Raw genomic sequence first — 27,577 nt, 5'->3', positions numbered from 1 at the left:
GTTTATTAGCTAGACTATGTCTTTAAAGAGAAAAATGCCCTTTTCTACAATTGGTTTTTACCCTTAAGTGCAGTCTGTGGGGGGAGGGGGGAGCATGATTCATGTTGATATCCTTTTATCTACCAATTTTCAAGTAATAAGTTGATTTCCTGCTGTCTTCCAAGGACAGTCAATAAATTCGTGGAGGGGTTGATGTGTGTGATTATGAAGTCATCAATTTAAACATATTTGAGTTATTCAAGCCATTGAAATTATTTTCTATGTTCTAGTTACATTTTGTTTCATGGAAGCCTCTTCACTCTCTTTCTTGAGTCCTTTTGCCTTGATTGATGTAGTCTTGAGGCATTTCTTCTTTCTCACTATTAATATTTAATGGGTGCCTCTGCTTTGAATTTTGCTAAGAATGATCATCGTAGCTTGAGCCACCTGGTTCTCAATGATCTTGACCCGCTTGCCCAGCCTAGGAAGCGTTTGACCTTGTGGTCAGTTCTGGTTGTCACAGAGGTGGGAGGGAGGGTATTACTTGCACAATGAGTAGAGGCCAGGGAAGCTGCTACTTACTTCTGTGCCCAGGACAGCTCCTCACAACAAAAAAGTATCAGGCTTTAAGTGTCAGTAGAGAAACTCTGACATACATTAATTTAGCTAGCACTTGGGTAGTATTTTAACAGCTTGCAAAATCATATTTCTCACAGTCCCATGACATTGGCATTATGGATCCTTTATTAACAGATGAATAAATGTGAGGGGTCACACAAGTAACATGAAAGCTAGGATTTAATATCAATGATCTTTACGGTTGATTTCCTTTTTTCCCCTTCTTCAATTATAAATGAAAATAGTGTGTTTTGTATGACTATACAAGTAACAGAGTTGAGACCAGACACTATTCTAAGTGATTTTTATATTCACAACAGCCTTGTCAGATAAGCAGCTGTTATTATGAATGAAGCCATTAAGTAACTTGTCCAAGTTTATACAGCTCAGTAGCAGAGTTAGGGCTCAAACAGCCTGGCCCCATTGCTCACACTTTTAACTACTGGATGTTGCCCCATGGTTTTTCTTTTACAGTTTAAACATAATAATTTTATAAATAATTTAAAACATCATAATGTAATTTAATAAACATAATTTAAAATCTTTTTAATACCTTTGGGATTTATTTTGATGTGAAGTAGGAATCCAGCTTCTTCCCCCACCCCACCTTTTGATATCCCTGATTCATACTTTTAACATGTGGTCAGCAAGTCACTCCCTTCTGCCTTTGCTTATCAGAAATTTTCTGGGAACTTTCCCCCTTAGCATTTATTCTTCTGGTTTGTAGTTGCTTTAAATTCCATTTGCCTCTTCTCCCTTCTGTACCAAAAGCCTATTGAATTTGATTATAGATTAATTTGTAGCATATTAAAAATTAATAACTTTAAGCTTTGTGCCTAAAATGTTAGTTAAACTTATTCCAGAATGTGTGTTTTTTTGTCACAGTCAAGAATAGAGACTCTTTTCTCACTTTATGTTTCTAAATGTTGTTTTTTAAGAGGATGACATTTGAGAAAAAGACCTGAGGTGAGGGAATAAGCTTGGAGCTAATAGAAGGGCCAGGTGTAAAGGAGTGTGATCCGGAAATTTGTCTGCCATTTTGGGGAAGTAGCAGGGAAGTCAGAGAACTGGTGGCATGAGCTAGGAGAAAAGCAGGAAAGGGAAATGAAGTCAGAGAAGAGACAGAAGTAACAGATGGCGTAGGGCTTTGTGTGTACCATTGCAAGAACTTTGACTTTTATTCCTTGTGAGATGAGCTATTAGAAGGTTTTGAGCAGAGAACTGCATCATGGTTTGATTAAGGTTGTGAAACAAGATAATGCAATAGTTGAAGGGAGGGGCAAGCAGGAATACCAATTAGGGGACTGTTTAAGAAACCCAAATGAGAACTGCAGTTGAGGGTGGTATAAAGTGGTCAGATCTTGGACACTTTTAGAAGGCAGAGGTGACAGTATTTCATGACTGGTTTGGCGGTATGAGGAGGGAATGGCGTTTAGGATGAGTCCAGGGATTTTAAGACTGGGCTACTGAAAGCAAAGAAGAGTTAGGAGCACAGTTTGAAGCCACTTACCTTTGGTTGCCCCCTAAGATATCTAAGTAGAAATACTGAATGGCCAGGGTGACACTGTGTTAATTGATACACTAATGTCAAATAGTTTTGATATCCAGGAGTAAATCATACTTGCTCATGGTAGGTTTTTCTTTTTTGTGGGTTTTTTTTTAAATAAATAAAATTCATGTGTATAATTTAACATCTTGTTTTCTGTGTGTGTGTGTGTGTGTGTGTGTTTAAAGTTGCCCAAACTATCCTTCAAAAAATTCACCAGATTTTCTCTTAATAAATTATACTAGCGGACTTCCCTGTTGATCCAGTGCTTAAGTGGTTTATCACTTAGCTAGTGCTGTTTTTTTAAGTTCTTGTATGTTTGCATCTTTCCCTTTTTCTCTTCATTAGGCCAGTCTTACAGTTATGTAATTAGTTGCTCTATCCTGTCTACCCCTTTCTTGAGGTGGGTTTGGGAAGAGCAAGGGGGAACTCCAAAAGAGCAGTTCTTGAATTTGCTGTTTCTGTCATGTATTTTTTCTTTTGGTAATTTTAGCTTTTACTTTAATTTTATTCTTAGTTTGGTTTTCTTGTCGAATTCGTTTGACTTTACATCCAGTCTCTTAATGACTTAAGGGGTACACTCTAGCCATAAAAAAAATGGAATGTTGTTCATTGCCCACTTGGAGAGCTAGTTCATGTAATGGTTTGCTTCATCAGAAGAAAATATACCTCCCTTTTAAGATTTCTTGTTTTGATTTTTATAGATTTTTCTAATCTAGTCAATATTTAAAGTTTTGGTGCATTGGATTCTAATTAGCTAAATTCTCCCATTCATCTACTGGTGATCTCTGGGTTTTGTCCCTGGTAATGCAGGTCCCTCTTTCTCTACCTCAAAATGTTATCTCCCCCAGAAATCCAGCCCTGGTTTAAATAGGTTGCAAGAGGTATTTTTTTCCAAAACAGTAGCAGTTAATGTTGTCTACCAAAGTGCATGTTTAGGTGGTGTGATTTCCTTTGAGAGACAACAGTTGTTGCTTACTAGAATTCTTTTACTTTAGTGTAAGTTGTCCAGTCTGACCTTCACAGGGCCTTATTTGAATACCACCCATCTATGTCGCTGCAAGGAGGAGGCAGTTGAGGAAGGTTGATAAAGACTGAATTGTTCTCATATTTATCTTTCTTCTGTGCATGTCTGTGAAGGCAAACAGCTTTCAAGAGATGTGTGTGCTGAAACTAGATGTAGTTCTCCCAGTCGTTACAGAGTTTCGATGCTACCCTTTGTCTTTATTCTGATACTCCCTTGCTCCTAGCACCCCATGTCATAGTGTCATTCCATAGGCAAGTCATTTCTTCTAGGACTACATGCTGCCCGGGTGACTTTGCATGGTCATGATTTGGCAAATGCCAAATCCTAACACTAGAACCTGGGGATCCTGCATCCAGCATGACCTGAAGTTTAAAGCATAAAATTATAAAAATCCTATCATTTAAAAACAAAACAGAATTACATCATTTGAAAACTTATTTTTCACTATGGACTTAACTAGGGAGGTTGTTTCTTATCATGCCCACATGTATACAAAAGAAGTTTAATGAAAATGATTTTTATTCTAATTAACGCAAAGACTATGGGTATGAACACTCACCATACCAAATTCATTTTCATTACTTAAATACGAGCTTTATAACAGTAGATGTCAGGCTAGGTTAAAGAGCAGCTAATGAGTGTAGTCCAGGGAACCTTGCCATGTTGTTTCAGGCCTCCTGGAATTCTTTTTTTGGAGATATGAAAAGAACAGGAAAGGTGTGGTTGGTTATTCATTAGTAAAACTCTGGTGGATGAAGTTGCTGAAGAGGGCAAGTCATGTTCTACCTAGAAATCTGAAGCAGATCACTGTAGCAGACGGTGGAAAAGCATTGTGGTGGTAGAAACATACAGGTATTGTAAAGTGTTCTCAGTAAGCACGTAAATGGACTTCACATAATTAGATCTCTTCATTGGAGAAGAAGTGGATTTACTTAATTACTTTGAAGGTTAGTGTGTTGGAGAAATGGAAATCTTTTAACAAACTGATCAAACATTTTGTTAACTGTGTCGTATATGTATCTAGAGAGAGGGAATTTTGAATCTTTGGAATACTGAATGGGGAGCTGAGTTTTTATCAGACGCTGAATCGAGTGTTATCTGGCTTTTCCCAGGTTCACCGGAATAGCACAGCACGTTCTGGCTGTGATGTGAACCCTTCCTGTGCGCTGTGCGGCTCCGGCAGTGCCAGCACCATGCCTCCAGAAATCCACTACGAAGCCCCTCTGTTGGAACGCCTATCCCAGTTGGACTCCTGTGTTCACCCAGTTCTAGCATTTCCAGATGGTAAGAAAGGCTCCATGAAGTCTAATGAGTGAGACTTAAAGGGTTCAAAGTGAAAGACAGTTGGCCAAGATTCTGGTACAGTCCAGGTACTGTCCAGGTATTACTGTCAACAGAATATTCTCTTAGGATTTTGCACATCATGCACAACACATCCCCTCAACCAGAATGTGCCTCTAAAACATTACAGCTTGCTAAGCGCCTTCGCCCTAAGGCTTCAGGTGGTGAGGGTGAGGCAGGTGCCTGTGTTATGATGTACAGCAGCATGGGCAGCGCTGCTGGGGAGAACGTCTTCATCCTGGGGGTGTACCTGCTGTGGTTACGAGACTGCCTTCTCAGGTGTACGCAAGCAGAGAGCCTCAGCTCGCAGGTGCTGGGTGTACCTGATAAGCCTCTGTGTCTGCTGATTTTCTCTTCCACCTCCCTTTTCATAATTGCTTTTCTCCCACCTCACAAAAGAAAGTCACTCCTCTTATCCATATTGAGTCTTGCTGTGGGTCTTCCTCATCCCCCAGAGTATAAAAACCTTGGGCAGTAGGGACACCAAAGGAACCATCTCAGAGTTCATGGCTTCTGAAGAAGAATCCTGTGGGAGTTAAGTAAAAGGAAATTTGAATAAATAATGAAGATGGAGGTACAGTATTTTTTATGTATATAACATATGGCAAGATCCTCTACTTTTTCTGTTACTTTAGAATAATAACTTATGTTTAGAATTAATAACTTACATGTGAAACTAACATATTGCACATCAACTATACAGTATTTAAATTTTAAAAATAACTGATAACTGAAATTAGATTTTACTGTGACTGAAGTCTGATTGAAGATACAGATTTTAACATGCCAGGATGTTGGTATAAAATGTCTTTAATGTGTACTTTAGTTTCTTTTTTTATTTATGAAAACTGTCTTTCTCTTTATATGTAATGTATTATGTGTTTGGCTGCACTGGGTCTTTGTCGCTGCGTGCATGGGCTTTTCTCTAGTTGCCGTGGGCAGGTGTTAGCCTTCATCGTGGTGTGCAGGCTTCTCGCTGCAGTGACCTCCTGTTGCGGAGCACAGGCTCTAGAGCAGTTTGGGCTTCAGGGGTTGTGTCGCGTGGGCTGCAGTAGTTAGGCTCCTGGGCTCTAGAGCACAGGCTCAATAGCTGTGGCCCATGGAGGCCTTCGGTGCTCTCTGGCATGTGGAATCTTCGCAGACTAGGGATCGAACCTGTGTGTCCTGCAGATTCTTTACCACTGAGCCACCAGGGAAGCCTATAATTGTCCTGAGTTTATAATTTTTCTAAAAATTACATTTTGGAGTTCCCTGGCAGTTCAGTGGTTAGGACTCTGTTCTTTCACTGCCAGGGGCCTAGGTTCAGTGCCTGGTGAGGGAACTGAGATCCCACAAGCCTCTCGATGTGGCCAGAAAAAAAAATCTAAATAAAGAAAAATTACATTTCAAATGGTGAGGAGTTCATGAGCAAAAATGTTGAAAACTACTCTATAGACTACAGAAGCCAGTGTTTTCATAATTTGGATTGGTTTCATTGGTTTGCAAATAATCTACCCATCTGGCCCCAACCTCCAGAATACTTAAGTTCTCTGAGGATAAGGGACTATGTTTCTCTCCCTACTCTGTCCTTCATAGCACCTTACAGATAGTCTGTACACGTTTTTGAAAGGAGGGTAACAAAAATTGGGGTCTGGGGAATGAGAATTATGTTGGATGTAAAATTTACTTAGTGGTGTGTGAAGAAAATCCGGTTTTTAGCTTGAGTGGTATATTATCTTTTTCTTAAAGGGACACAATTTGGGCTTTATGGATCATACAGTCTAGGTTTAGTCTGTGTTGGAACTAGGCAGCTCTGCATTTGTAGCACAAAACCAGTATGTAGACTATGTATAAGGATGTGGGTGTGACAGTTTAAATAAAACTTTATTTATAAAAGCAGTCATTGCTGATAAACCATCCTAGAAAATCCCCTCTTGTAATTGACAGTTGATCAAACATTAAGTGAAGTTGTTCAGTCATGTCCGACTCTTTGTTCCTCAAATGATTGGATTCTTTTTTGGTCATCTAAATCTGTTAGCTTCCCCAAGCCGCCTGATTAAAACTCCCTCCAACTGTAAGAAAGGGCGTGGTGTAATAGTCTTGCTGCCATGTGACTTATTGGAAATATTTAGAAAACTTGAAACATATGAACAGTAAACTAGGCAAGGGTTTAGATCAGGAATGATGGAGCAGTAAATACACTTTAGAACATAATGAATGGAAAACACTAAAACATTTTCCTGTGTGCTTCAGATTCCAGAGTCGTTGACTTTTACCCTCTCCTGCCATTTGGATTATGGCTCATGTAACTTAAGACAATATTTGTATAGCATTTATAGTTTATATGCACTTCTCTTATTCTTGTCTCATTTGGTTTTCTCGGTAATCTTGTAAAGTTACTTCAGTTTTACATATCAAGAAATAGGCTTAGAGAGGTTGTGGTTTATCTCAGGCTACATAGCTGATGTAGCAGGCTCCAAAATTTAAACCCAAGTAATCTGATTCCTGTCCTTCTTTTCACTATAACTCATGCTTCTCCCCAGCCAGGTTATTAAGAGAAGTCAGATTTCTGCCCATTTCCAGGCTGCAGCTTCAGGCAGAGACACCAAAATGACTCCAGAACATTTGTTGAGTTATTCTCTTAAGATTACAGTGTTGAATTGCATGGTCTCCTATTTGAATAAAGAAGCCTGAGCCTATATAGTTATATTAAGGTCTGATAAGATCTTTTTCCTGTTGAATCAGTATCAGCTGATAAATATGTTGATCATTGCTTTGTCAACAGGATTACCTTGTATAGTTGTGAATTCCCTCTCCCATCACCTAAATATGCCCAAGACACCTGCCTGACATCTCCTGTTCCATCATTCTGTACTCCCTGTGGTCTTTATTTTCCTGACTGTCTCTGTCTTCTCTCCCCACCTCCACCCTTTCCCCACTCTTGCCTTTCCCCACTCTCTCTCTTGTGTCAGTCACACACAAACACACACACATATCCTAATTATGACATTGGAGTTTCGACAAGAGAGATGGTCATTAAATTCTCTTTATGAGACAGTAAAGAAGAATAGTGTATTTTTTTTTTTTTTTTTACTTTCTCAAGTTGAGCATTAACATATCTGCCTATGAATACAGTAGACTTTCTGTGGCTCAACCCAGGGACTTAATTATTGTGTCTAATATTGTGACTATTGGGATTTTTTACTTGATTCACACCACTGCCACACTCAGAATACAGAATGCCACATTTGTAAACTGAAAGACTGCCAGGGTCATGAAGATGTGAATAGTGTCTCCTGAAATATTGAGAGTCCCCAGATCTTTTTGTGTATAATAGTAAGTAATAGTGAAAACTAGCAGCCAGCATACTGTGTGGGTCAAACCTGACCTCTGGGCCACCCCGTTCTTCTCTAGAATACATTTAAAGATGGCAGGACTTCCAACTTTTCATTTTCTGTAGTTTTACTGATGTTTCCCTAGCCAGTCTGTGTACTTTGTTGGGATGGGAACCAATTACAGCTCTTAATCCTAGAGTTCATCTCCCATCTTCCACACCTTAGCCACTCCCATTCATTTTAGGAACTGCTCCCTGGCTGGAAGGTGGAGACATTAGGGTGTGATAACCCTTTAGTACTGTGTGTGGCTCAGAGGTAAAGTGTCTGCCTGCCATGTTGGAGACCTGGGTTAGATCCCTGGGTCGGGAAGATACCCTGGAGAAGGAAATGGCAACCCACTCCAGTACTCTTGACTAGAAAATCCTGTGGACGGAGGAGCCTGGTGGGCTACAGTCCATGGGGTTGCAAAGATTCGGACATGACTGAGCGACTTCACTCAGTCAGCCCTTTAGTATTCCCGAAACAGGAGCTTGTTTCCTTATTACCTCATTTAATCAAGCCAGCTAAACCTTAGCTTGAAACAGGATGTATAACCTTGGGGAAGAACATGTTGACTTACGTTTATGCTTAATAAGAGCACCACCTGCTGGCCTCGAAGAGCTCTGCTCTTTTGAGAGAGCTTGCCAAGACAGCTAGCTATATCTATGAGGCTATTGCAACTTACCAGCAGGAGGAGGAAGTGAGCATGACTGAACACCATGAGAAAGTGTGCTTGAGAAAATGGTGGATCATGGAATGTCAGACTCTGGCGGGCCTGAAGCTAAAGTCTTCTTTTTGTTTGAGGAAATGGTAAACTAAGGTTTGGTAAATGGTAAACTACTGTTTCTTGTCATTGACCTGGTTAAGGGTCTGTACCCTCCTGTCTGGTTAATACCACTTTAATGGCCATTGCCTATGCAGGTGTGAAATGTGTGGAGTCCTCTAGCTGAACTGTTGTTCTCTTCCATTTTTATAACTCTTCCTTTGCTTACTTTCAGGTCCTCTATGTCTGTTTTCAGAATTGTAGCTCTGTGTGGATCCCAGGTGTTATTACTCAGAGCATGAACTCAGACTAGCAGTTCCTAAGAGATCATTTTTGTTCACTGATTTTGGGGGATTTAACTGAGTCTCTATTCACTTTTATATGAAAACTGCTAAAACACAGCAGACTTTTAGCAATGTATAGTAGCCCGAGTCCCATAAACAGTTAGTTATCCCTAACAGCTTATTCAGTGGGTTTTATAGGGAAGTTGCTCTTGGTTCTGCTTAATACCCATCTCCAGAGCACAAGGTAATGGTTTACATTTGTGCCAGTTTTTACTTCTGAGGCTTTAAATGGGGGGTGGGGTAAAGGTTAGGAGTGGAGTTTTAGTTGAAAAGTCATTAATTTAACGTGTTAGAGTTGAGAGGCGCAGTAGTCATCTAGTCTAGCAACATAAATGTTTTTTCTCTCTTGTGCTTAGTGAGATTGATTTATAATTAGATTAATTAATTATTTGAGACAGGTCTGAGGTCTTGGGGTACAACAGAGTGAGTACTGCCATGAGCCTGTGCCTACAGCAGACAGAAGAGGTGAGAGAGTTAGAGCATGTGTGCTAGGATATTGCCAGCCCTGATCAGATCTTGCTGCCTCATTTTACAGATGAAGATGCTGGAGCCCAGCCAAGTGATTTGTTCTTGTTCTAACCTCCTACTCAGTGATGGAACCAGGACCTGTGTCCAGGACTACTTATTTGCACTATAAAAGAGCGGGAGGAATAAAATCACTATGCTTTTGTAGTCCCATTAAACAGCCTATGCAGACTTCCCTCATGGTCCAGTGCTTAAGACTGCACGCTCCCAATGCAGGGACCATGGGTTCAGTCTCTGGTTGGAGAAGATCCCACATGTCATGTGGTATAGCCCCCCAAAAGACCAAATAAATAAGAAAAACCAGCCTTTGCCAAGTGGGAGTAACTCTCTTCTATATCCCAGGGGATGTCCTGGGATATAGAAGAGGTGTTCCCCCACTTCTTGAGCCTTCTTTATACCTTTGAACTCAGCCCAGCTTTCAGAATTTCTGTAGACAGTGCTTTATTTCCAGTACACCCTTTTCCCCAACCACTCTGAGCAAAGAATTTTTAATTAATTAAAATTCCCCTAAATTTAATTAAATTTGATTAATACCTCTAAACTCTAATTCTTTTGTGGGATTTTTTTTTTATTTTTTAACATTTGATCTTTGGGGTGTGGGATAATCAGGCCATTTTACTGAGGGGCTTGGGCGGGCTCTAAGGGCTAGGAGTACAGTGAGCTCTGATATCCTTGGCCTGGCTGAAAGCTGATTGATCATTTATTTTAAGGGTTATGATAGGTGAATTTGTTTTTAAGTGTGTAAAAGAAAGAATGATTATGGAAAAAAATTCACAAGAGCACTGTTCCCAGAGATGTGTCTTATTCTTTGAAGTGTCGTGAAATACATAGTCTGTGCTATAGGAAAGAGTTAAGTTTTGCTACACTGCAGAACTCTTTTGAAAAATATTCTGTACTCTCCACTTCCTTGGGAGTAATTTGAGAACTATCAGATTCCACCTCAGAATTAAACTGCTCCATTCTCTGGGTTTTCTTGGTGTCTCAGATGGTAAAGAATTTGCCTGCAGTACAAGAGATCCAGGTTTAATCCCTGGGTTGGGAAGGTCCCCTGGAGAACGCCATGGACAGAGGAGCTTGGCGGGCTGTAGTCTATGGGATCACAAAGAGTTGCACACGACTGAGCAGCTAACACACTTAAGCATTAATTCTTTGGGCCAAAGAATAATTTTATGGTGTAGTGGCTAAGAATATGAGTTTTAGGATTTTACAGACTTGAGTTTGAATGTTGCTTGTTCCTTTCTAACCCCTAAAGGAGGAAATGGCAACCCAGTCCAGTATTCTTGCTTAGAAAATCCCATGAGCTGAGAGGAGCCTGACAGGCTGAAGTCAGTGGGGTCTCAAAGAATCAGACACGACTGAGCTTGTACAGTGTTAGTTATTAAACTGTGTAACCTTGACAGTTAATTCACCTTTCTAAATCTGTTTTCTATCATTAAAAGAAGCATAGTAATGCCTCATGGAACTGTTATGAAGGTGAAGTAATACACAGCACCAGCCACAATATAATGGGTTTTTTTAATGTTCACTCACCTCCCTCTTCTTTGCCCGCCACCTCCCCCCGCCCCCCCCCCCCCCCACTCCTAGTTCAGATTGAGCACATCCTCTACCCTTCCTGGGAGCCAGAACCCATTAATGTTTGAAGTGAAGTGAAGTCGCTCAGTCGTGTCCGACTCTCTGTGACCCCATGGACTGTAGCCTACCACGCTCCTCCATCCATGGGATTTTCCAGGCAAGAGTACTGGAGTGTGTTGCCATTTCCTTCTCCAGAGCATCTTCCTGACCCAGGGAACGAACTTGGATCTCCCTCATTGTAGGCAGACGCTTTAGCATCTGAGCCACCAGGGAAGTCCTATGTACATTAAATATAATAAATATTAAGCAATTCTGGAAAAAGAAGGCATGCCAGAGGTTGTAGTGATTTTTGAAAGATGGAAGGCAAGATAACTATAGAGAAATAAAACTTGAAAAAAGGAGTCCAAAGCCTATGCTTTTGAATAAACTCTGGTCAGGTAGCAGCCAGTAGGGGGATGGTTCTTTGCCCACACTGAAAAAGGACAGAAAAACAGGAATGGGACCTGGGCATTTGGGTGATAGATCAGGATTTGTTCTGAATTACAGCTAGGTTAGATTTTAACCCTTTTCCATAATGCAATGATGTTTCATTCTGTGCTGCAGTATTGAGTATGGACTCAGGGACTGAGGCTTTTGAGTATGTCTCAGGTGGTTAATGATTGATTCCCAGGAGGAACTGAGAGCTAAAGTGAGATATGCTGATCCTTCAGATGTAAAAGGACCATGAGAAGTTTTTCAGAACCCTGAAGAAAGATTCACCTGTATCCCTGGTGGTGACGTTTCAGAATGAGACTAGAAAAGGAAAATGCAAAGTTCAGATTGCCACTAGAGGTTCTAGACAGAGTAATAGGGCAAGATGTAGAAATAAAGGCATACAGATTGGAAAGAAAGTAAAGCAGCATTTCGTAAATGATGTACTTGTGTTGTAGAAAATTTTAAGGATTCCACAACAGCTAACAAAACTTAATAATAGATTTAAGAAGATCACAGGATATAGGCCACTATATTAAAAATTACTATATTCCTACATACTAGTAGTAAGCAATTATAAACCACTTTTAAAAAGTGATAATGATGACATTATCATTTGTAAGTCATCAAAAATATGAAGTACTCAAAGAATCAATTTAACAAAATGTGTATAAGAACTGTACAATGAAAACCACCCAATGCTGATGAGAGGAAATGAAAGAAAATGGAGAGAAATATCATGTTTGCAGATTGAAGGATTTGGTCTTGGAGTTCGCCCCAAATTGGCTGAGTCGATATAATATCACAACAAGTGGTTTTTTTTTCCCCCACCGAAAGCTTAGAAGAAGCAGAGCCACCTACAAATGATTCAGATTCCATCTTACTGGTGACACTGTAGTAATAGCTTTAAGGATCGGAGAGAAAACTGGTTTTAATCTTGAAATGCTCTTTCTAAAGAAATTACTCAAACTCAAGTCCACATTCTTAGGAAAATAAAGGAAAGAAACAAAATGGAAAGATGCAAGAAAGAGTAGTGAACTCCCCCCCAAAAGGTAGAAGTTATAATTAAAGTCTAAAAGATTTAATTTGTAATATTTCAGTATTAGCTCATCCACTTAAAAACCTAGATAATCCCCAGATAGGGAAGTGGTGGGGGTCTGGAGGAAGGAGGGGGAAATGATCTAGTTCTTATTAGGGAAAGATGCAGTGCCCAGTCCAGTGCCTATTAAAGCAGCAGACAATTAACAGTTGTTGAAGGAATGTATGTCCTGATTAACTTTATGTTGAAAGAAAGAAATACCTTGAAATGTTTCAGTTTCCAGAAGAATAAGAACAGGATGTTTATCAGTCTTTCAAACCAATAGAGTTGAACAGACTTAGCGGAACACAGGAACAAAGAAAAGACCATCATAGATTTTAGTTTTGTTTGGAACTTGAAAATAAAAGGCAGCAGTGACTTCCCTGTGAGTAGAAGAGTGGAACCTTCAGTGGTGTTCCAATAAACAGATCTTCCCCGTAACAGTGGTTGTCCCTCACAGTCATCCTACCACTGGGCACATAAGAGAAGGGTGTGAGGTGGGTCTTGCTCCCTGGAGAGCCAGAGCCCAGGGGTCTGGACTGATGGTGGCGTTTTGTGTTTCTTGCAGATGTTCCCACAGGCCTGCACTTCCAGAGCATGCTGAAATCTCAATGGCAGAACAAGCCTTTTGACAAAATCAAACCTCCAAAAAAGTTTTCACTTAAGCACAGAGCACCCATGCCAGGCAGTCTGCCAGATCCAACTCGTAAAGACAGGCACAAGTTGGTCAACTCCTTCCTAACAACAGCCAGTAAGTTTCAGGGGTCCGTGGAGTCCTCCAGTTACTTTTCTATTCCTCTGGTGTTCTCAGGTTACTGGTATGGCCATGGCAGTGTGATGGGGTTGGGAGAGACAGTTGACAGATGGAAGCTCAGCCATAGTCGTCTTTTTCTGCTCATTTTGGGTGCTCTGGGATGGACTGTGAAAGCTGTTCCAGACATCAGGTGTTCTGGGGCTCAGTGAACAGCCAAGTGGGGCATAGCATTGGGTGCATTTGTGGGCCGGCTGTCTTTTGTAGTCTGGTGTCACATTTTTCTCCAGCTGAGAGCCCAGTGGGCTCCCTGGCCTGTCCTGGCCAGTGTGTTGCTTGCTAGGAGCTTTAGTCCCAGAGGACTGTCCTGCTGCCCTGGTGTCTGTCATTGATCTAGAGATAACTCAAGAGCTTGGAACTCAAATAAGAAAAGGTTGAGAGAAGATATTTCACAGCTCTTTTTCTGTTCCCCTCTTCAGAGCTGTCCCATCACCAAACCCGGCCTGACAGGACCCACAGGCAGCACTTAGACGATGTGGGGGCCGTGCCTATGGTGGATCGAGTGACAGCGCCAAAAGCAGAGCGCTTGCTCAATCCGCCGCCACCCGTGCATGACCCAAACCACAGCAAAATGAGATTGCGAGACCATTCATCTGAGAGAAGTGAAGGTAGGGCCAGGCCCGGCACCTCCGCCTGCATTTGCACCTGCGCAGGGCTTTCTGGGGCAGCTGGGCTTCCTGTAACTGCCCCTAGCTGTGTCCTTCACTTGCTAGGAAGGCAGAGTAGAGGGGTCCGACCGCTTCTAAGTGTAGGTCACTCTTAACTGCTATAGCAACCTCTGCCACCCCCTGCCTCCCGTCAGCCAGTTTGCTTCATCTTTTTATCCTTTAGGCTTAGAAAGCATTTTTGCCTTTACTGAGTATTGCTGGCCTTCCTAACTTGTGCTGGAAGTAGAGCAGGTTGAGGTAGCCACGTATTTCTCTTTTCTGTTGACCTCTGCAGTGTTGAAGCATCACACGGACATGAGCAGCTCGAGCTACTTGGCGGCCACCCACCACCCACCACACAGTCCCTTGGTGCGACAGCTCTCCGCCTCCTCAGACACCTCTGCACCCACCAGCTCCAGCCCACAGGTCACAGCCAGCACGACTGTAAGTACCAACGTGGAGTGGGCCGGACAGCCCCTTTGCAGTGACAGCTCCCTCCAGTGGGTCTGGAGGACAGTGTGGAAAGAGGGTTGTGAGGGCCAGGGCAGTTATGGGGACTTAGCTCATCCTGACTTGTGTGTCTTTTTTAAGTCAAAGTGGTGCTATTTAATCCTCCATTACATTGTTTTCCTTGAGTGTTCTTAGTAGAGATGGATCTGAGCTGAGCCAGCCATAGAAAGCTTGAGGCGGAGACAAACTCTTGGGTGATCTGTAACTATTCTAGATACACGGGACCAAGTTTTGCGCAGAACTCCACAGTACCATGACTCTTAACTCCTTTGGCCTGAGAAATAAACATGAGAGGAGGGATGCAAAAGAGGGGTTTGTGGGCCTTAGAGAAGTTTGATTTCCTTGTTTTTCGTCTCCTGGGGAGTGGAGCTGGAATGCTGGGAATAAACACTGGGTGCTTGGAAGGGAAGGTTGATGTGAAGCCTGTTTTTTAGGTGTGCAGAGCAGAATTACAGATCCAGCAGGCCACACTGGCAGGACTGACACGTGCGCTCACAGTGGCCGGCTCTCTGGCTCCTGATCAGCTTTTGTAGTACCTACCACTCTCCACCCCGAAAGCAGTTTGCACGACCATCCCACACACACAGTCACATTAATACTTTGATGTTTTCATTCCTCAGAATGTGCCTCCTTGAACACATATACCTGCAGCTGCTTTGTACCCACCAAAAGGGTCCTTTATATAGTAATCATCCTAATAATAATGGAGGTAGTAATAATAGAATGCTGCTGCTATAAATGTTTGCTGTGTCTGTGCTAGGTACATAGTGTGTTACCGCGTTCAACCTGTAACACCCGTTAAGGTGCAGGTGGTGTAGAAGATTCCCATTTTGTTGGCAGGAAAAGTGAGGCTTTCCAAGGTTAAGTGAATAGCATAAGGTGAGGAGACCTGTCAGGGTTACAGTTGGGATTCCAACCCAGCGGTCTGGCCACAGAGTCAGCTGTTTTGGGTCATGCAGCACAGAGTGAGCCTGGATTGGGGCACAGCGAAGGTGACTTAGGCAGGGACTCTGATGCCCCTCAGAGCTTACATGAAGAAACTTCAAAGCCAACAGAATGTGCTCACTAGGCTCTGCGATCAGGTGGGAATTCATGTCGTTCTGTCTTTGCTCTTAAAAATCAGTCTTTCCCAGATGACCTTGTTCCTCCCCCCTTCATCCCCTCCCACACCCACAGGTTTTGTCTCCATAGCAGTGTAGTCTCTGCGGTAAGCCCAGGTATCCTTTAGCAGGGATCTCAGAAAAACAAAGGATTTTACAGAGACTAATTGTGATGGAAGTCTTTTCTCAGATCCAGGACTTGGTGAAACTTCAGTGATTTTTCACATGCCGCTTTCTCATGCCTGGAAAATGTAAACTTAGGCCTGAATCACTTGAAATTTTTACTTACTATCTAATGAGCATCAATTTTGTACATACCACTGTGCTGACCCTTGAGCTCTCGTTGCCAATTTTTTTCGAAGAATCTGGATTTATTTAATAGCAGGAAGAGTGATAGGCCAGATAGTTAAGGTGAGAAGCTACAGGACCCTGGAGAGGAGTAGGGGGGAGGGGGATGGGCTGTGTGCTCATGCTTGCTGCAGAAGCCACATGAGCCGACGGGTGCAGCAGAATCACCTCTGTGGTCTTTTTTTCTTCTTCTTGGACTCGCTGGATATTCTGATTTGATAGTTAGAAGAGATGGGGCCCTGAACCTATTTTTTCTCTTTTAAATATCATCTTGCACCTCACCGTCTGGCAGCCAGGTTTGGGAACCACTTCTCATTCTCATCACCTACCCTCCACCTCTGGTCCTAAACAGGAGAGAACATAGGTTAAACCGAGTGAGTGTCTTCTGGAATTGGGCCATCTGCATGTGGGGTGGGGGTTGGGGCTGTTGAACCCCACAGCCCACTCCTGTCTCCCTGCCTTGATGGTACTGACAGCAGGCCCAAGGAGATTCAGGGAAAATACATACCTGCTTCTGCCAGCAGTTTCACACTTGTTCTTGACCACTATCCAGGGAAAGCTGTCTATTGAGGTTCCTTTGGGTACACTTCCTACAGTGGGGTGTGTGAGTTGAGCAGACATGTGGCAGAGGCCTGTGGTGGTGAGTCCACTGAAACTCAGCCAGGCAGGGCTCACAAGTCTCTTCAGCTGTTCTGGTCAGCCAGTTACCCTGAATTCATGAAGTCAGTGACAGTCCGTTCTCATTGATAGCAGAGGAAACCGAGGTGAAAAAGACATTGTGATAACCCAAAATCACAGGTGGCAGCTGCTAAGATCCTGGCCCAGAGAATACTGCCTCTCAGCATTCTCTGAGAAGGTCTTGAAATGATCGGATGGATTGGTCATGGACCCCCTTCCAGGAACAGGAAATGGAGGGAAACAGCCTCTTCCCCCACCCTCCTTCACTGACCCCTTCCCTCTGGGCTGGCCGCACTTGTGGTTTGGGTCTGAACACCCCTTACTGACCCCTCCCTCTGGGCTGGCTGCACTGGTGCTTTGGGTCTGGGCTGGCCGCGCTGGTGCTTTGGGTTGAGCGCAGCCTCTGAGGTGCTGGCAGCTGTGTTGTTGCCATGGCAGCACTTTGTCATCCACTGTTTGCCTCTGGCCTCTCACAGCTCAGTTGCCAGTCTCTGTTTCAGGGCAGGGTGTTTGCTATCTGGGCACAGGCAGCCCTCAGACTTGCCCCTCCATCTAAGAAACCGTGCCCCTTGGCTCCCTGCTCAATTCCTCCTCCGGTCTCCCAGCTGCTGCTGCAGAAGGCCCCGCCCCTGCTCCCTAATGTTGGATCCTTACTAAGTGTTCTTTCCCAGGAGTTTGATTTGAACTTCCTGCAGGAGCGAATCTCCTTTCTCCAGGAGTGTGAGCTCTACAGCCAAGGCCTCTTCATCCATTTCCCTCCATTCCTCTCCGTTGATACAGCTAGAACGCTCTCAGCTCTTTCCCTAAGAATAATAGCCAGAAAGGGGAAATCACATAAGGGTTCAGCAGATGGTGGGCACAGATTTATCTGGAGAGTTCAGATCTGCGAGAAGGAAGTGCTTTCATGGTAACCAAGGTTAGCAGATCCACTGAGCTCAGCCTCCCATGGGGCATCTTTCAGGATGGAAGAGTTCATCTTTTTAGTCCAGAGAGTTACCTCTAGGCTTAAGCATGCTTTTTCCACCATGGGTCTGTGACATAGAGATAAAAGGGGGGAAACAGGAGGTTTTGGGGGGTGTTGTTAAAGATGTATGGAGGAGTCTAAACTGTGGCAGTTGTCTCAAGGCGCCAGGATACCCTCTGTGAAACTGAGTAGAGGTCTCCTTTCACGTGAGCACATGAATAAAGAGGGTGGCCAGTGAGACTTGTGAAGGGAAGGTCCTCCTCAGGCCCCACCTGGTATTTCTCCTAAGCTCATTGCTGGTGGGAGACCATCCCCACAGTGCAGGCAGTTGCTATCATCCCTGCTTGGGTGCTCCCCAGGGACCCAGATGCCTGGTTATTGGTGATCCTGTCTTAAATCTCAGGTTTAGGATTTGATGTGTGTAGAATTGTTCCTCCCTTTTAAACTTGCCTTTGTCTTACAGCAGCCAGTAAGGAGGAGAAGGGGAGAGAGCTCCTTCGATATTAACAACATTGTCATCCCAATGTCTGTCGCTGCAACCACCCGTGTAGAGAAGCTCCAGTACAAGGAAATCCTTACCCCCAGGTAGAAGCCCTGCACGACCAGCTCTGCTCTTTGGTCCCCCTGTTACTGCCATTTCCCTGCCCTTAGTCGCTGAGTTGTGGGGTCTAGCCTTGGCTTTTGTCATTAAGAGAAGGGATAAGAGTGAAATTATTTTTATATATAATTTTCTTCATTATATGTGTGCCAGCGAGACCACAGGCCACAAACTGGCTATAGACATGTTTTGTTTGATGCATACAAATGTGTTTTAAAATACTGAATTTGTTGTCAGCATCAAAGCAAGATTCCACATAGGAATCTTTATTTTTAGCATTTGTTGACAAATCAAACATTTGGGCAACCCTGTCTATGCATCCCCATGTGGTAGCAACCAGTTGATGCTGAGTAGCATTGGTCCCCTTTAAACAGGTTCTTCTGCTTGAGTTTGTCGGTCCCCCAGCTCTGCTCCCACCCTCAGCCCGCTTTCCCTGTTTCTGGCCCTTGTGGGCTTCGGGTGTGAGGCTTCTGATGAAAAGAGTCCCCCAGGGCTGAGAAGGCCCAGTGAGAGCAGTTGGTGACCACTCGTTCCCTCGCACATGTCCTAACTTTTTCTGGCCTGACTGCCTGCATTCTCACAATTCTGCCTGCTTCATCTTGCAGCTGGCGGGAGGTTGATCTTCGGTCTCTGAAGGGGAGTCCTGACGAGGAGAGTGAGGAGGTAATGGCATGTTTGGTCCTCTTGAGTGCACACACAGCAGATACTTCAAGACCTGTGGGTGTCAAGTGCAGGCTTCGTTGTATTCTTGTCCTTACCAGGAAGAGCCTAGTATGCGGGCTCAGGGCTGGGGGCAGCGGTGTGCTGCTTCTAGAGCTGATCTACCCCCACTTAAATATGACTTCCTGGCAGAAAGAGGGGGTCCACAAAGGTGCTCTTTTGCAGATCGAGGACCTGTCTGACGCAGCCTTCGCCGCCCTGCATGCCAAATGTGAGGAGATGGAGAGGGCTCGGTGGCTGTGGACCACGAGCGTGCCGCCTCAGCGGCGAGGCAGCAGGTGATGGGGGGTGGTGCAGGTCCCCAGGGCCTGTGGAGGGAGGGTCGGCGGGGAGCTCGGGCCCGAGCTGTGTCCGTGGGTTGTCACTTAGTTGCTCTTCGTATCCCTCACTGGCAGTGGTGGAGAATGCACAAGTTCCTTGGTGTTTGTTGGGACCAATGTGGGCATAAGTCAAAGGCTGGGTCCTCGCTGAGTGGTTGCTGTCCCGTTATGACAAACTCTGGTGGTCCCAACTCTAGGAGTAGGCCATCTGGGAGGTTGGAGGCCGATCGGAGCGTGTGGTGATGGGATTGGAGGAGCATCGGCGGCCTCCGAACCAGCCCACCTTCTGTGGACAGTGGGGCGTGCACAGCTCTGTGGTCCTGCTTGGCTCGGGAGAACTGTCCTGCCCTCCCTCCTTTAATGTCACAGTGAGCAGCCCTCAGGGCGCTCAGGCAGAAGGGTTTAGGGCTCTTGTTTTTGCTTTTTGCCCGTAGTGTGTGCCTGCCTCTGTGCACAGTGACGGGGGAAGCGAGGGTTTGTGGTTCCAAGGAGCGAACTGCTGGTGTCCGTCTGCCTCAGCTCTGCTGGTCAGGAGGCGTTTGTCATGCCTGGCATGACATGCCACCTTTTTTGGCTTCATTTTTACCCCAAAAATGACTGTACAAGAAACCCTGTCTCCAGGCACTCAGATTGCTCTTCTTGGGGTACAGGTCTTACCGGTCATCAGATGGACGGACAACACCCCAACTGGGCAGTGCCAACCCCTCCACCCCCCAGCCCGCCTCCCCGGACGTCAGCAGCAGTCACTCCTTGTCGGAGTTCTCCCATGGGCAGTCCCCCAGGAGCCCTATTAGCCCAGAGCTGCACTCGGCCCCCCTCACTCCCGTGGCTCGGGACCCCCTCCGACACCTGGCCAGCGAGGACACGCGCTGTTCCACCCCGGAGCTGGGGCTGGACGAGCAGGTGAGCAGCGGCGCCTTTCGTGGGCTCGGGGGCGGCAGGTGGGGCAGGTGGGGGCACAGCACCTGCTCAAGGTGGACTTTGAATTTATGGACCACCCCCTCCATCCCCAGTTTGAAGGGGACAAGGGACTGGACTTCACGTTGACCTTCTGAAGGTGCCGTGGAACACTGGCCCTTGGTTACAAGGGTGCCCACTCTGAGAACCCTCCCCAAGCCTGCCCCAGAGCCCACAGACCTGGGGCTGGGCCTCACTATGGCGTCTTCTCTGCCCACAGTCCGTCCAGCCGTGGGAGCGGCGGACCTTCCCCCTGGCGTACAGCCCCCAGGCGGAGAGTGAGGACCAACTGGATGCACAGGAGCGGGCGTCCCGCTGCACTCGGCGCACCTCGGGCAGCAAGACTGGCCGGGAGACAGAGGCGGCGCCCACCTCGCCTCCTGTCATTCCCCTCAAGAGTCGGCATCTGACGGCCACAGTCACAGCTCAGCGTCCAACTCACAGATGAGTGGGATATGAGAATCGAAACAGACTCACTAACTATTGGCATTAAAGCTTCAGAAATCTCTGCGTTTGATATTCAAACATCATATGCCGAAAATTTTCACAGTTTTTAGTGAATTTAAGGAATTTAGATTCTACTTTGGTATTTCTTTTTCTTGTTTTGATTTTTGTTCTGTTTTGGTTTCCATGTTTTCTTGTCAATGCCTGAGCACTTCCTCCAGTTGGCAAACAGAAGTTCAGGATAAGAGCCTGCTGGCCTGAGCCTGGCACCTCCTCTGCACTGTTGAATCACTGGACTTAGCCATGTCGGATGGTCACCCCTCCCCTTCGCCCCAGTGGGCAGGGTGGGACAGCCAGGAGGGCAGAGGGGAAGGGACTCTCCAGCTCAGTGTGCCCCCCTGAGGTGAGGGTTGGGGAGAGCAGTGTGCTCTGGGCTCTCGCTGGCCTGCCCCTCTGTGGCTTGGCTCAGCTCTGGCCCCCCCAGCTGGGTCCCCTTGGTCGACTGTGCTGGAGCACCCCAACCAGAGCCTCTTGACTGGCCCTGCCAGCTGTTCCCACTCAGCCCTCAGCTGACAGAATGGCCTCCCCTTGTCCCCCAGATCTTGGAGACCTACCAGGGTTTCCTCTGCATTCAGTCATCCCTGTCTTGACTCCTTAACTGCAGTAACCTGGCTGCAGCTGCTCGGATCCCCATCCTTCCCAGTCCCCTCATCTGCTCGCCCACACCAGACGCACACCCACACATGTGGTCCTTCCCCTTGGAACGTTTTTCCCACTTACCCTGGTCTGTGAAGGTGCAGGGTCTTCCCGCTCCTCTGACTAACTCTAAGGAGGCTGGAAAGTGAGCAGCCATCACCCCTCTGTAATCGTTTTCACTGATGGGGTCATTCGGAGTCATTTGGTCGTATCCCCTTCCTCTGCCAGTCCGGTTCCTTGTCGGTGTCTGTCCGCCTTTCCTCTCTCGAGCTCCTTTGCCTGTGGAACACTGTCTGGTCCTTGCTGTGGTTCCTGTCACTCCCCATCACCCCCCGTTTTAACCGTGTGCCTGTCTCATCTATGATCACATCACCAAAAGGGGGGCATAAGGACTTTTTTTTTTTTTGGCGCCATTTTGTAATCGTATAAAAATAGTAGACAAACTGCTTAATGTTGGGGTTTTTTCACAATTTTCAACATTAGTGATTTCTTTTTTTGATTCTGTTTGCAAGTTAAAGGGTTTGTCATTGTTTCTTTAAAAAAACAATAATGCACCATATCCCTATGCATAAAGTGCTTCTTCTATTTATAAGGTTGAAAATTCTGAATAACCCTTTTAGCATTGTAAAAAAAAAAAAATCAAAAATGGAAAAAAAAACCTTGTATTTTGTAAATATTTTCTTTTCCTGCTTTGAGCTGTGTATTGGCAGCGAAACATGTAGCTGTCTTTGTTCTATAGAAATGCTTTTCTTCAGAGAAGCTGATCTTTGTTAATGTCTTGATTCTGTTCGCAAAGCACAGACTAGTGCTTAAAAAAAAAAAAAAAGGAAGGAAAAATTGAAAAAAATAATAAAAAAAGTTACAGAACGTAGTATGCCAGGCCTTTCTTGTCACTGGACATGGTAATGGTGGTGGTAAGGACCTGCCCTGCTGGGGAAGTTGCTCTGAGTGGCACCAAACCTTGGGAAGACTCCATGCCATCTTCTGGGCACAGGCGGGCTCCTCTGACGGTCACCAGAGGGGGATGTGGGTTTTCATGGGTGTAGGGGGTAAGAGATGTCAGGAGGAAAGGTGGTGGTGGTTGGATGTAAGTAATTGACCCGTTGCCTTTTTTTTAAGTTTTTTTTTTTTTTTTGGCTTTGCTGGGTCTCCATTGTGGTACGCAGGCTGTTCGTTTCTATACTTGGGCTTTAATGTTCTACCTCTAGTGAGGCCAGCTGGCAGTGTGGCTTTTTTTTTTTTTTTTTTTTTTCTTTTTAAATCTGTTCTAAATTGCTCTCTAGGATTCCCAGGTGGCTCAGTGACAAAGAATCCACCTGCCAAGGCAGGAGACATGGGTTCATTCTTGATCCGGGAAGATTCCACATGCCAAGTGGCAACTCAGCCTGTGCACCACAACTACTGGAGCCTGAGCAGCACCCTGGAGCCAGCGCTCTGCAGCAAGAGAAGCCACTGCGGGAAGCCCGTGCGCAGCAACGAAGGCCCAGCACAGCCAGAAATAATAAGATTGTTATAAGGAAATAGATTGCTCTCTAGTGGAGATGTCACATCTCACTTTTGACCGCTGGGGTTGAGATCACTGAGGATTTAATATACTTTGCACAGAGCCTGAGCTGGTTCTCAGCAGCTTTCTTCTGAGGAAAGAAGAAAAGTTTTGATTTTCTTTGTAGAAGATGAGTAAGTGGGCGGGCCTGGTTCTCTCGCTGCTTCCTTTTTCCCTTTTCACAGCAATCAGGTTGACACAGCCAGTGAGCTGCCTTGAGTGTTTTATATATATATAAATAATTTTTTTTTTTTCTTTTTTTTACCCCAGTTCTGAAGCAGCATTTCTCTTTGGCTGCCCTGTTGCTGCTTCTGTAGTAAGCAGTTAAGATCTGCTGTACTTAAGCTTCTGTCTACAGTGGCTAAAGCATGTCAGGAAAAGCTGAGAAAAGTGATAATTCGTTTTGAAACTGAAAAAATCAAAGGCCTGAGCATTATGACCTTGACATAATCACTAAAGAACAATAATTAATACGATGGGTTCTGCTCTGCTTTTCTTTTCCTCTGTAGCCTCACTAGGGGCTATTTGGGATCCCTAATTGAGATCTAGCACTCCACCTGAGATGAGGCTCAGAGGAGAGCAGCTGTGATCCTGGAAGGAACCAGAGTCCCTCGTTCCGCTGACTGGCCCAGTCAGTGTCCTGCTTCAGCCCCAGGCCTCTCCACTCATTTCCAGGGATCAAGAGATCGCAGAGCTACCCTTGCCTTCTCAGGTCTGAATATAGTGGTTTGGGTCTTTCACAGGCTGAGCCTTGTGAACTGAGCCACAAGGGTATTTATTGCCCTTTGTGTTGGACCAGGTTGGTTTGCCAGCACCAGAATGAGAAAATCGACGAAATGAACAAGCCTGAGAGTCCTTTCACCTTCAGGGCCCCAGAGCCAGCTGGTAAATCCTCACATCCAGATTTCAACAGTATTGTCATTTCCTGAGCTAAGTTCCCAAAGGCTGGGAAGGGACTTAGAAATTGTAACATCGTTTTCTGGTCCTTTAAATCCATACACAAAGGCCATATTTAATCAGAGTAATAACTTTATTTTCCAAATTCACTTTTACAGCAACAGTGTAAATCATTTGTTAAAACACACAATACACGATATGGACATTCACAGACAGGAAGCTAAGCTAAGATGGTTTCATGTCCCTCCCCCCACCCTCAAAATTAACAAATCATGGGACTTGGAAGTGCCAGAAATTGTCCTGCCCCACACTGCAAATTCATGGGGCTCAGTCCAGTAGGAGGTGAGACAGTGTCGGTGCCCAGGGTAAACCCTTTTCAAAACTGAAACCAGAAATCTCTTGAAGCCACCCTTCTGTAGAGAGGACAAGCCGATGACCTCCACCTCTGCCCTCATCCCTGCCTCTCTCTGCTGTCCTCGGAGGACAGAGATCAAAGGGTGACGAGATCTTAGCAACTCTTAGAAGTACAGACTGTGTGTCTGGAGCTGGTGGGAAAGGTGACACGGAGATGCCAATAATTTTGAGGAAAGGATGCCTCAAAGCAGCTTTGGGAGGCAGGATTGTGGGCTTGGGACTCTGCAAAAGGGCAGCAGGACAGAGCAACCATATCTCGATTCCTCCACAAACCCCAACCCCGAGAAGGAGAACTAGCTGGCAGCCTGCGGCACCTGTCAGTGGAAAGGTGAAATCCCAAGGGACTTCTGGCACCCGTGGTTGAAATCACTAAGAAAAGGGTTACTAGGCTTTGGACTACTGCACCCCTTTGCCCAGTGGTTTAACTATCTTACAGGTTCCTCCCCCCTCCCCCCTCGAACACAACAAGCAATCGCAAACAGGATACGGTCTCACCACTGAAGTCAATTTAAATGGAATTATTGATAAAGTGAGTGGAGAGCTTGAGGGGACCACGTGGAAGAGGGACACCGACTCCGGAGGAAACGGGGGTAGGGGTGTGCCGGCTCTGGGGGGATTGTCCTCATTTAAGGTTACAAGCCAGCATCCCTTCGCAGACTCCCTGCCAGCAACTGACCTGATCACCTAAACCACGATCTTCAGGCTGATCCCAACACAGGCGATTCCAGAGCCCTCTGGGAAGGAAGTACTTGGAAAGCCAGACACGAGACTGCAAGGAGGGGTGCAAGGAATGCGGCCAAAATCGGTGGCAGTAAGGAGGGGCCACATCTCTCACATCTTTACACCATGTTTCCTCCTCCAGAACCCTTCCAAGACCAGCTGGGACTCAGAGGACCGAGGAGAGCCTCGCGTCGGGGGGGACGCTGGGGCCCATGTGATCCCTCGCATGGAATGCTCTGATTGCAAATGGAGCAGCCGGCCCTGGACTCTGACCCTCCCAGCCCCACAGGCTTGCCTTTGACTGTTCCCACACCACAAGTGGCAGGCCTGGACCGAGGCTGAGATTTCCTTTAAACAGCAGATTTTGACAAAGGCTGCTTCCCTTGTCCCCATGGCAGGAGAGGGTCGGCAAGTGTCTTCTGACTTGTCACCGCATCAGAAAGCTGGGGGCCCCTGGGGCTGGTTGTTCATCCCAGGCCCTGCTGTGACCGTAGGGGCCCTGGGTGGGCGGCTGGACCATCCTTCCTGAGGGAGAGCTTGGAGCTGAGGGGTGGGCTGCAGACCTTGCCCCAGTAGGCACTCGTGATGCGGGGAACTGTCCAACCCTCTCTCGGGGCTGCTATGGGGCTTCTCTGGGGCCATCTCACCGCAAGACACGTGCCCTCTGCCTGACAGAAGGGAGCCGCGGGTCAGGGAGGGGGGACTGGAGCTGCTGTCCTCTCCTGGGCTTCAGGTGTTCACAGCCGAGGGTTCCCCAGTGTCAGGAGCTGGTCTCTGTTGGGTCCCCGATGCTGACGGAAATCTTTCATCAACTGGGAGAGCCACATGGGCCTTCTGGATCTGAGTCCCCGCTGTGGGGTGAGAGACACCTAGGACTCCCACGAGGGCGGGTTAGAAACCTCTTTACAAGCATTTCAAGATACATGCGTCCTTTTTTTTTTTTTTCTTTTCACTATCATAGTCATTCTGGTGAATCCAAGCATAAACAGACAAATCAGACTACAAGGCGACAGGGTGTGGATGGGGAGGGGAGGGCGACATCTATGTATATGTTCAGCTGCTCCAGGACAGACCACCCTGCTTCCCGCTGGGACACGGCGGGGAAGAACCAGTTCCGAGGGGGCACATTTCCCTTTACGGGGTGTGGAGGGCTGATGACACAGACTTAGGGTCGAGCAGCGGCTGGGCTCCAAGAGGCTGGCAGTCACAAGCTGGGGCAGAAGTGGGGGACAACGGGGCCGTGGTCCTGCCCTGGGGGCCTTGCCCGCCTGCCCCAGGGCCATGGCAGGCATCCGGGACGGCCAGCCTGCTGCCAGCTCGGCACTGGACGGGGACCGGGCCCAGACAAGGCATGGACATCCAGGGTCACTGCGAACCCCACCCTGGCTTGCGACTGTGATGGCGGTGGGGGCAGGGAACTGAGTAAGGTCGTGGGGGCCATTGTGAGGGACACAGCTGGATGCCTATAACTCAGAGAGATGGAGGTTCCCAGTGTCCGGACCTCGCCCTCCTTGACTTCCCCCTTGGTATAAAGCAGGTGTCGCCCCATCAGAACAATGTCCATTACCGAGAAGGGGTGGGTGGCGAGGCGGGGAACTCGGGACAGCGTGACGTAGTGAGGGGACAGGCAGTGACCAGGCTCCGCACGGCAGACACACAGGCGTGGTGGGGGCAGACGCAGGGCTGCTTGGCCGTGGGAAGGAGGAGAGGTTTAGGACCGGAGGCCCAGGCTTGGAAACAGGCAGGTGCTCCCAAGAGGCACAAGTCCTTACAAAGAGAACTGGTTAGCCCTAAGTTCCAGATCTGTGAGGTGGCCAAAAACGCGGCTGCAGTTCCCACCTTCAGAACTCAATAAAACGGGGGGTTCCAGGGGGCGGAGGGAGCTCAGGAGCCCCCACCCACCCTGCGAGAAGCGAGGAAGAGGCCAGCGCTCGGTGGTCTTTTCCAAGGAGGTGACCCACACGACGTCCTTCCCATCACCTTCCTTCTGCCCCGTCCCTTCTCCCCGCAGAGGGTAGGCCTCCGCCGACCCCGAGCCCCAAGAACGGGACGCCGCTTGGTCCGAGGCTGCGGCGGGCGGCGGAGGCGGTGCCCTGCCCGCGGCCCTCCAGGCAGGCCCCAGCGTCCCCGCCCCCCACAGGCCCCTTCCGCTTCCCGCCCCGCCCCCTGCCCAGCCCCGCCCACCCCGTCCTGCTCCAAAGGCGCCCCGTGCGCCTGTGGCTCCACCAAAGTGCCAAGTTTCAAGCCCCTTGTTGCCACTGCTGCCTCGGGGACACCCCCAGAATGGGGCACCCCCCCCCACGCCTGGAGAGCCCCCGGAAGCAGCTTGCAGAGCCTCCCTTCTCCCTCTTCCACTCAGAGGGGAAAAAAAAAGAATCAAAGTAACTGCCCAAGGAAATTCTGGGTGGGACCCTCTTTTGGAGTGTTTTTAAAAATACTTTATTAGGACTGGCCCACCCATCAATTTGGAAAGCTGAACTTGGCTCTGTTCCGGTCACTGATTTGGAAGCCCCGAGCCAGAGCTGAGCGACAAGCAGGTTAGTGATTAACCGATGAACCGATCTGTGAGGAGCAGCTGGGGGAGGGCAGAGGG

The 27,577-nt window shown here is 46.7% G+C and overlaps 1 protein-coding gene across 3 annotated transcripts in view; it reads left to right on the top strand.

Moving 5' to 3' along the window:
* Positions 1-22,146, top strand: part of KANSL1 (KAT8 regulatory NSL complex subunit 1) — a 140,264-nt gene extending 118,118 nt beyond the window's left edge. The window contains exons 7-15 of one of the 3 annotated variants that reach the window (XM_068976046.1): positions 4,283-4,454; positions 13,186-13,368; positions 13,848-14,036; positions 14,371-14,519; positions 18,139-18,260; positions 18,879-18,936; positions 19,159-19,271; positions 19,964-20,216; positions 20,491-22,146. In XM_068976046.1, coding sequence (XP_068832147.1) covers positions 4,283-4,454; positions 13,186-13,368; positions 13,848-14,036; positions 14,371-14,519; positions 18,139-18,260; positions 18,879-18,936; positions 19,159-19,271; positions 19,964-20,216; positions 20,491-20,718 — 1,467 coding nt within the window. In that variant the 3' untranslated portion in view covers positions 20,719-22,146. The remainder of the gene's footprint in view (positions 1-4,282; positions 4,455-13,185; positions 13,369-13,847; positions 14,037-14,370; positions 14,520-18,138; positions 18,261-18,878; positions 18,937-19,158; positions 19,272-19,963; positions 20,217-20,490) is intronic. The other 2 variants (XM_068976047.1, XM_068976048.1) reach the window with 2 other exon arrangements.
* The last annotated feature ends 5,431 nt before the right edge of the window (positions 22,147-27,577 follow it).

Source organism: Capricornis sumatraensis, chromosome 8 (genome assembly GCF_032405125.1).
Source record: "Capricornis sumatraensis isolate serow.1 chromosome 8, serow.2, whole genome shotgun sequence".
Taxonomy (NCBI): domain Eukaryota; kingdom Metazoa; phylum Chordata; class Mammalia; order Artiodactyla; family Bovidae; genus Capricornis; species Capricornis sumatraensis.
This window is presented reverse-complemented; position numbering and strand designations above follow the sequence as displayed.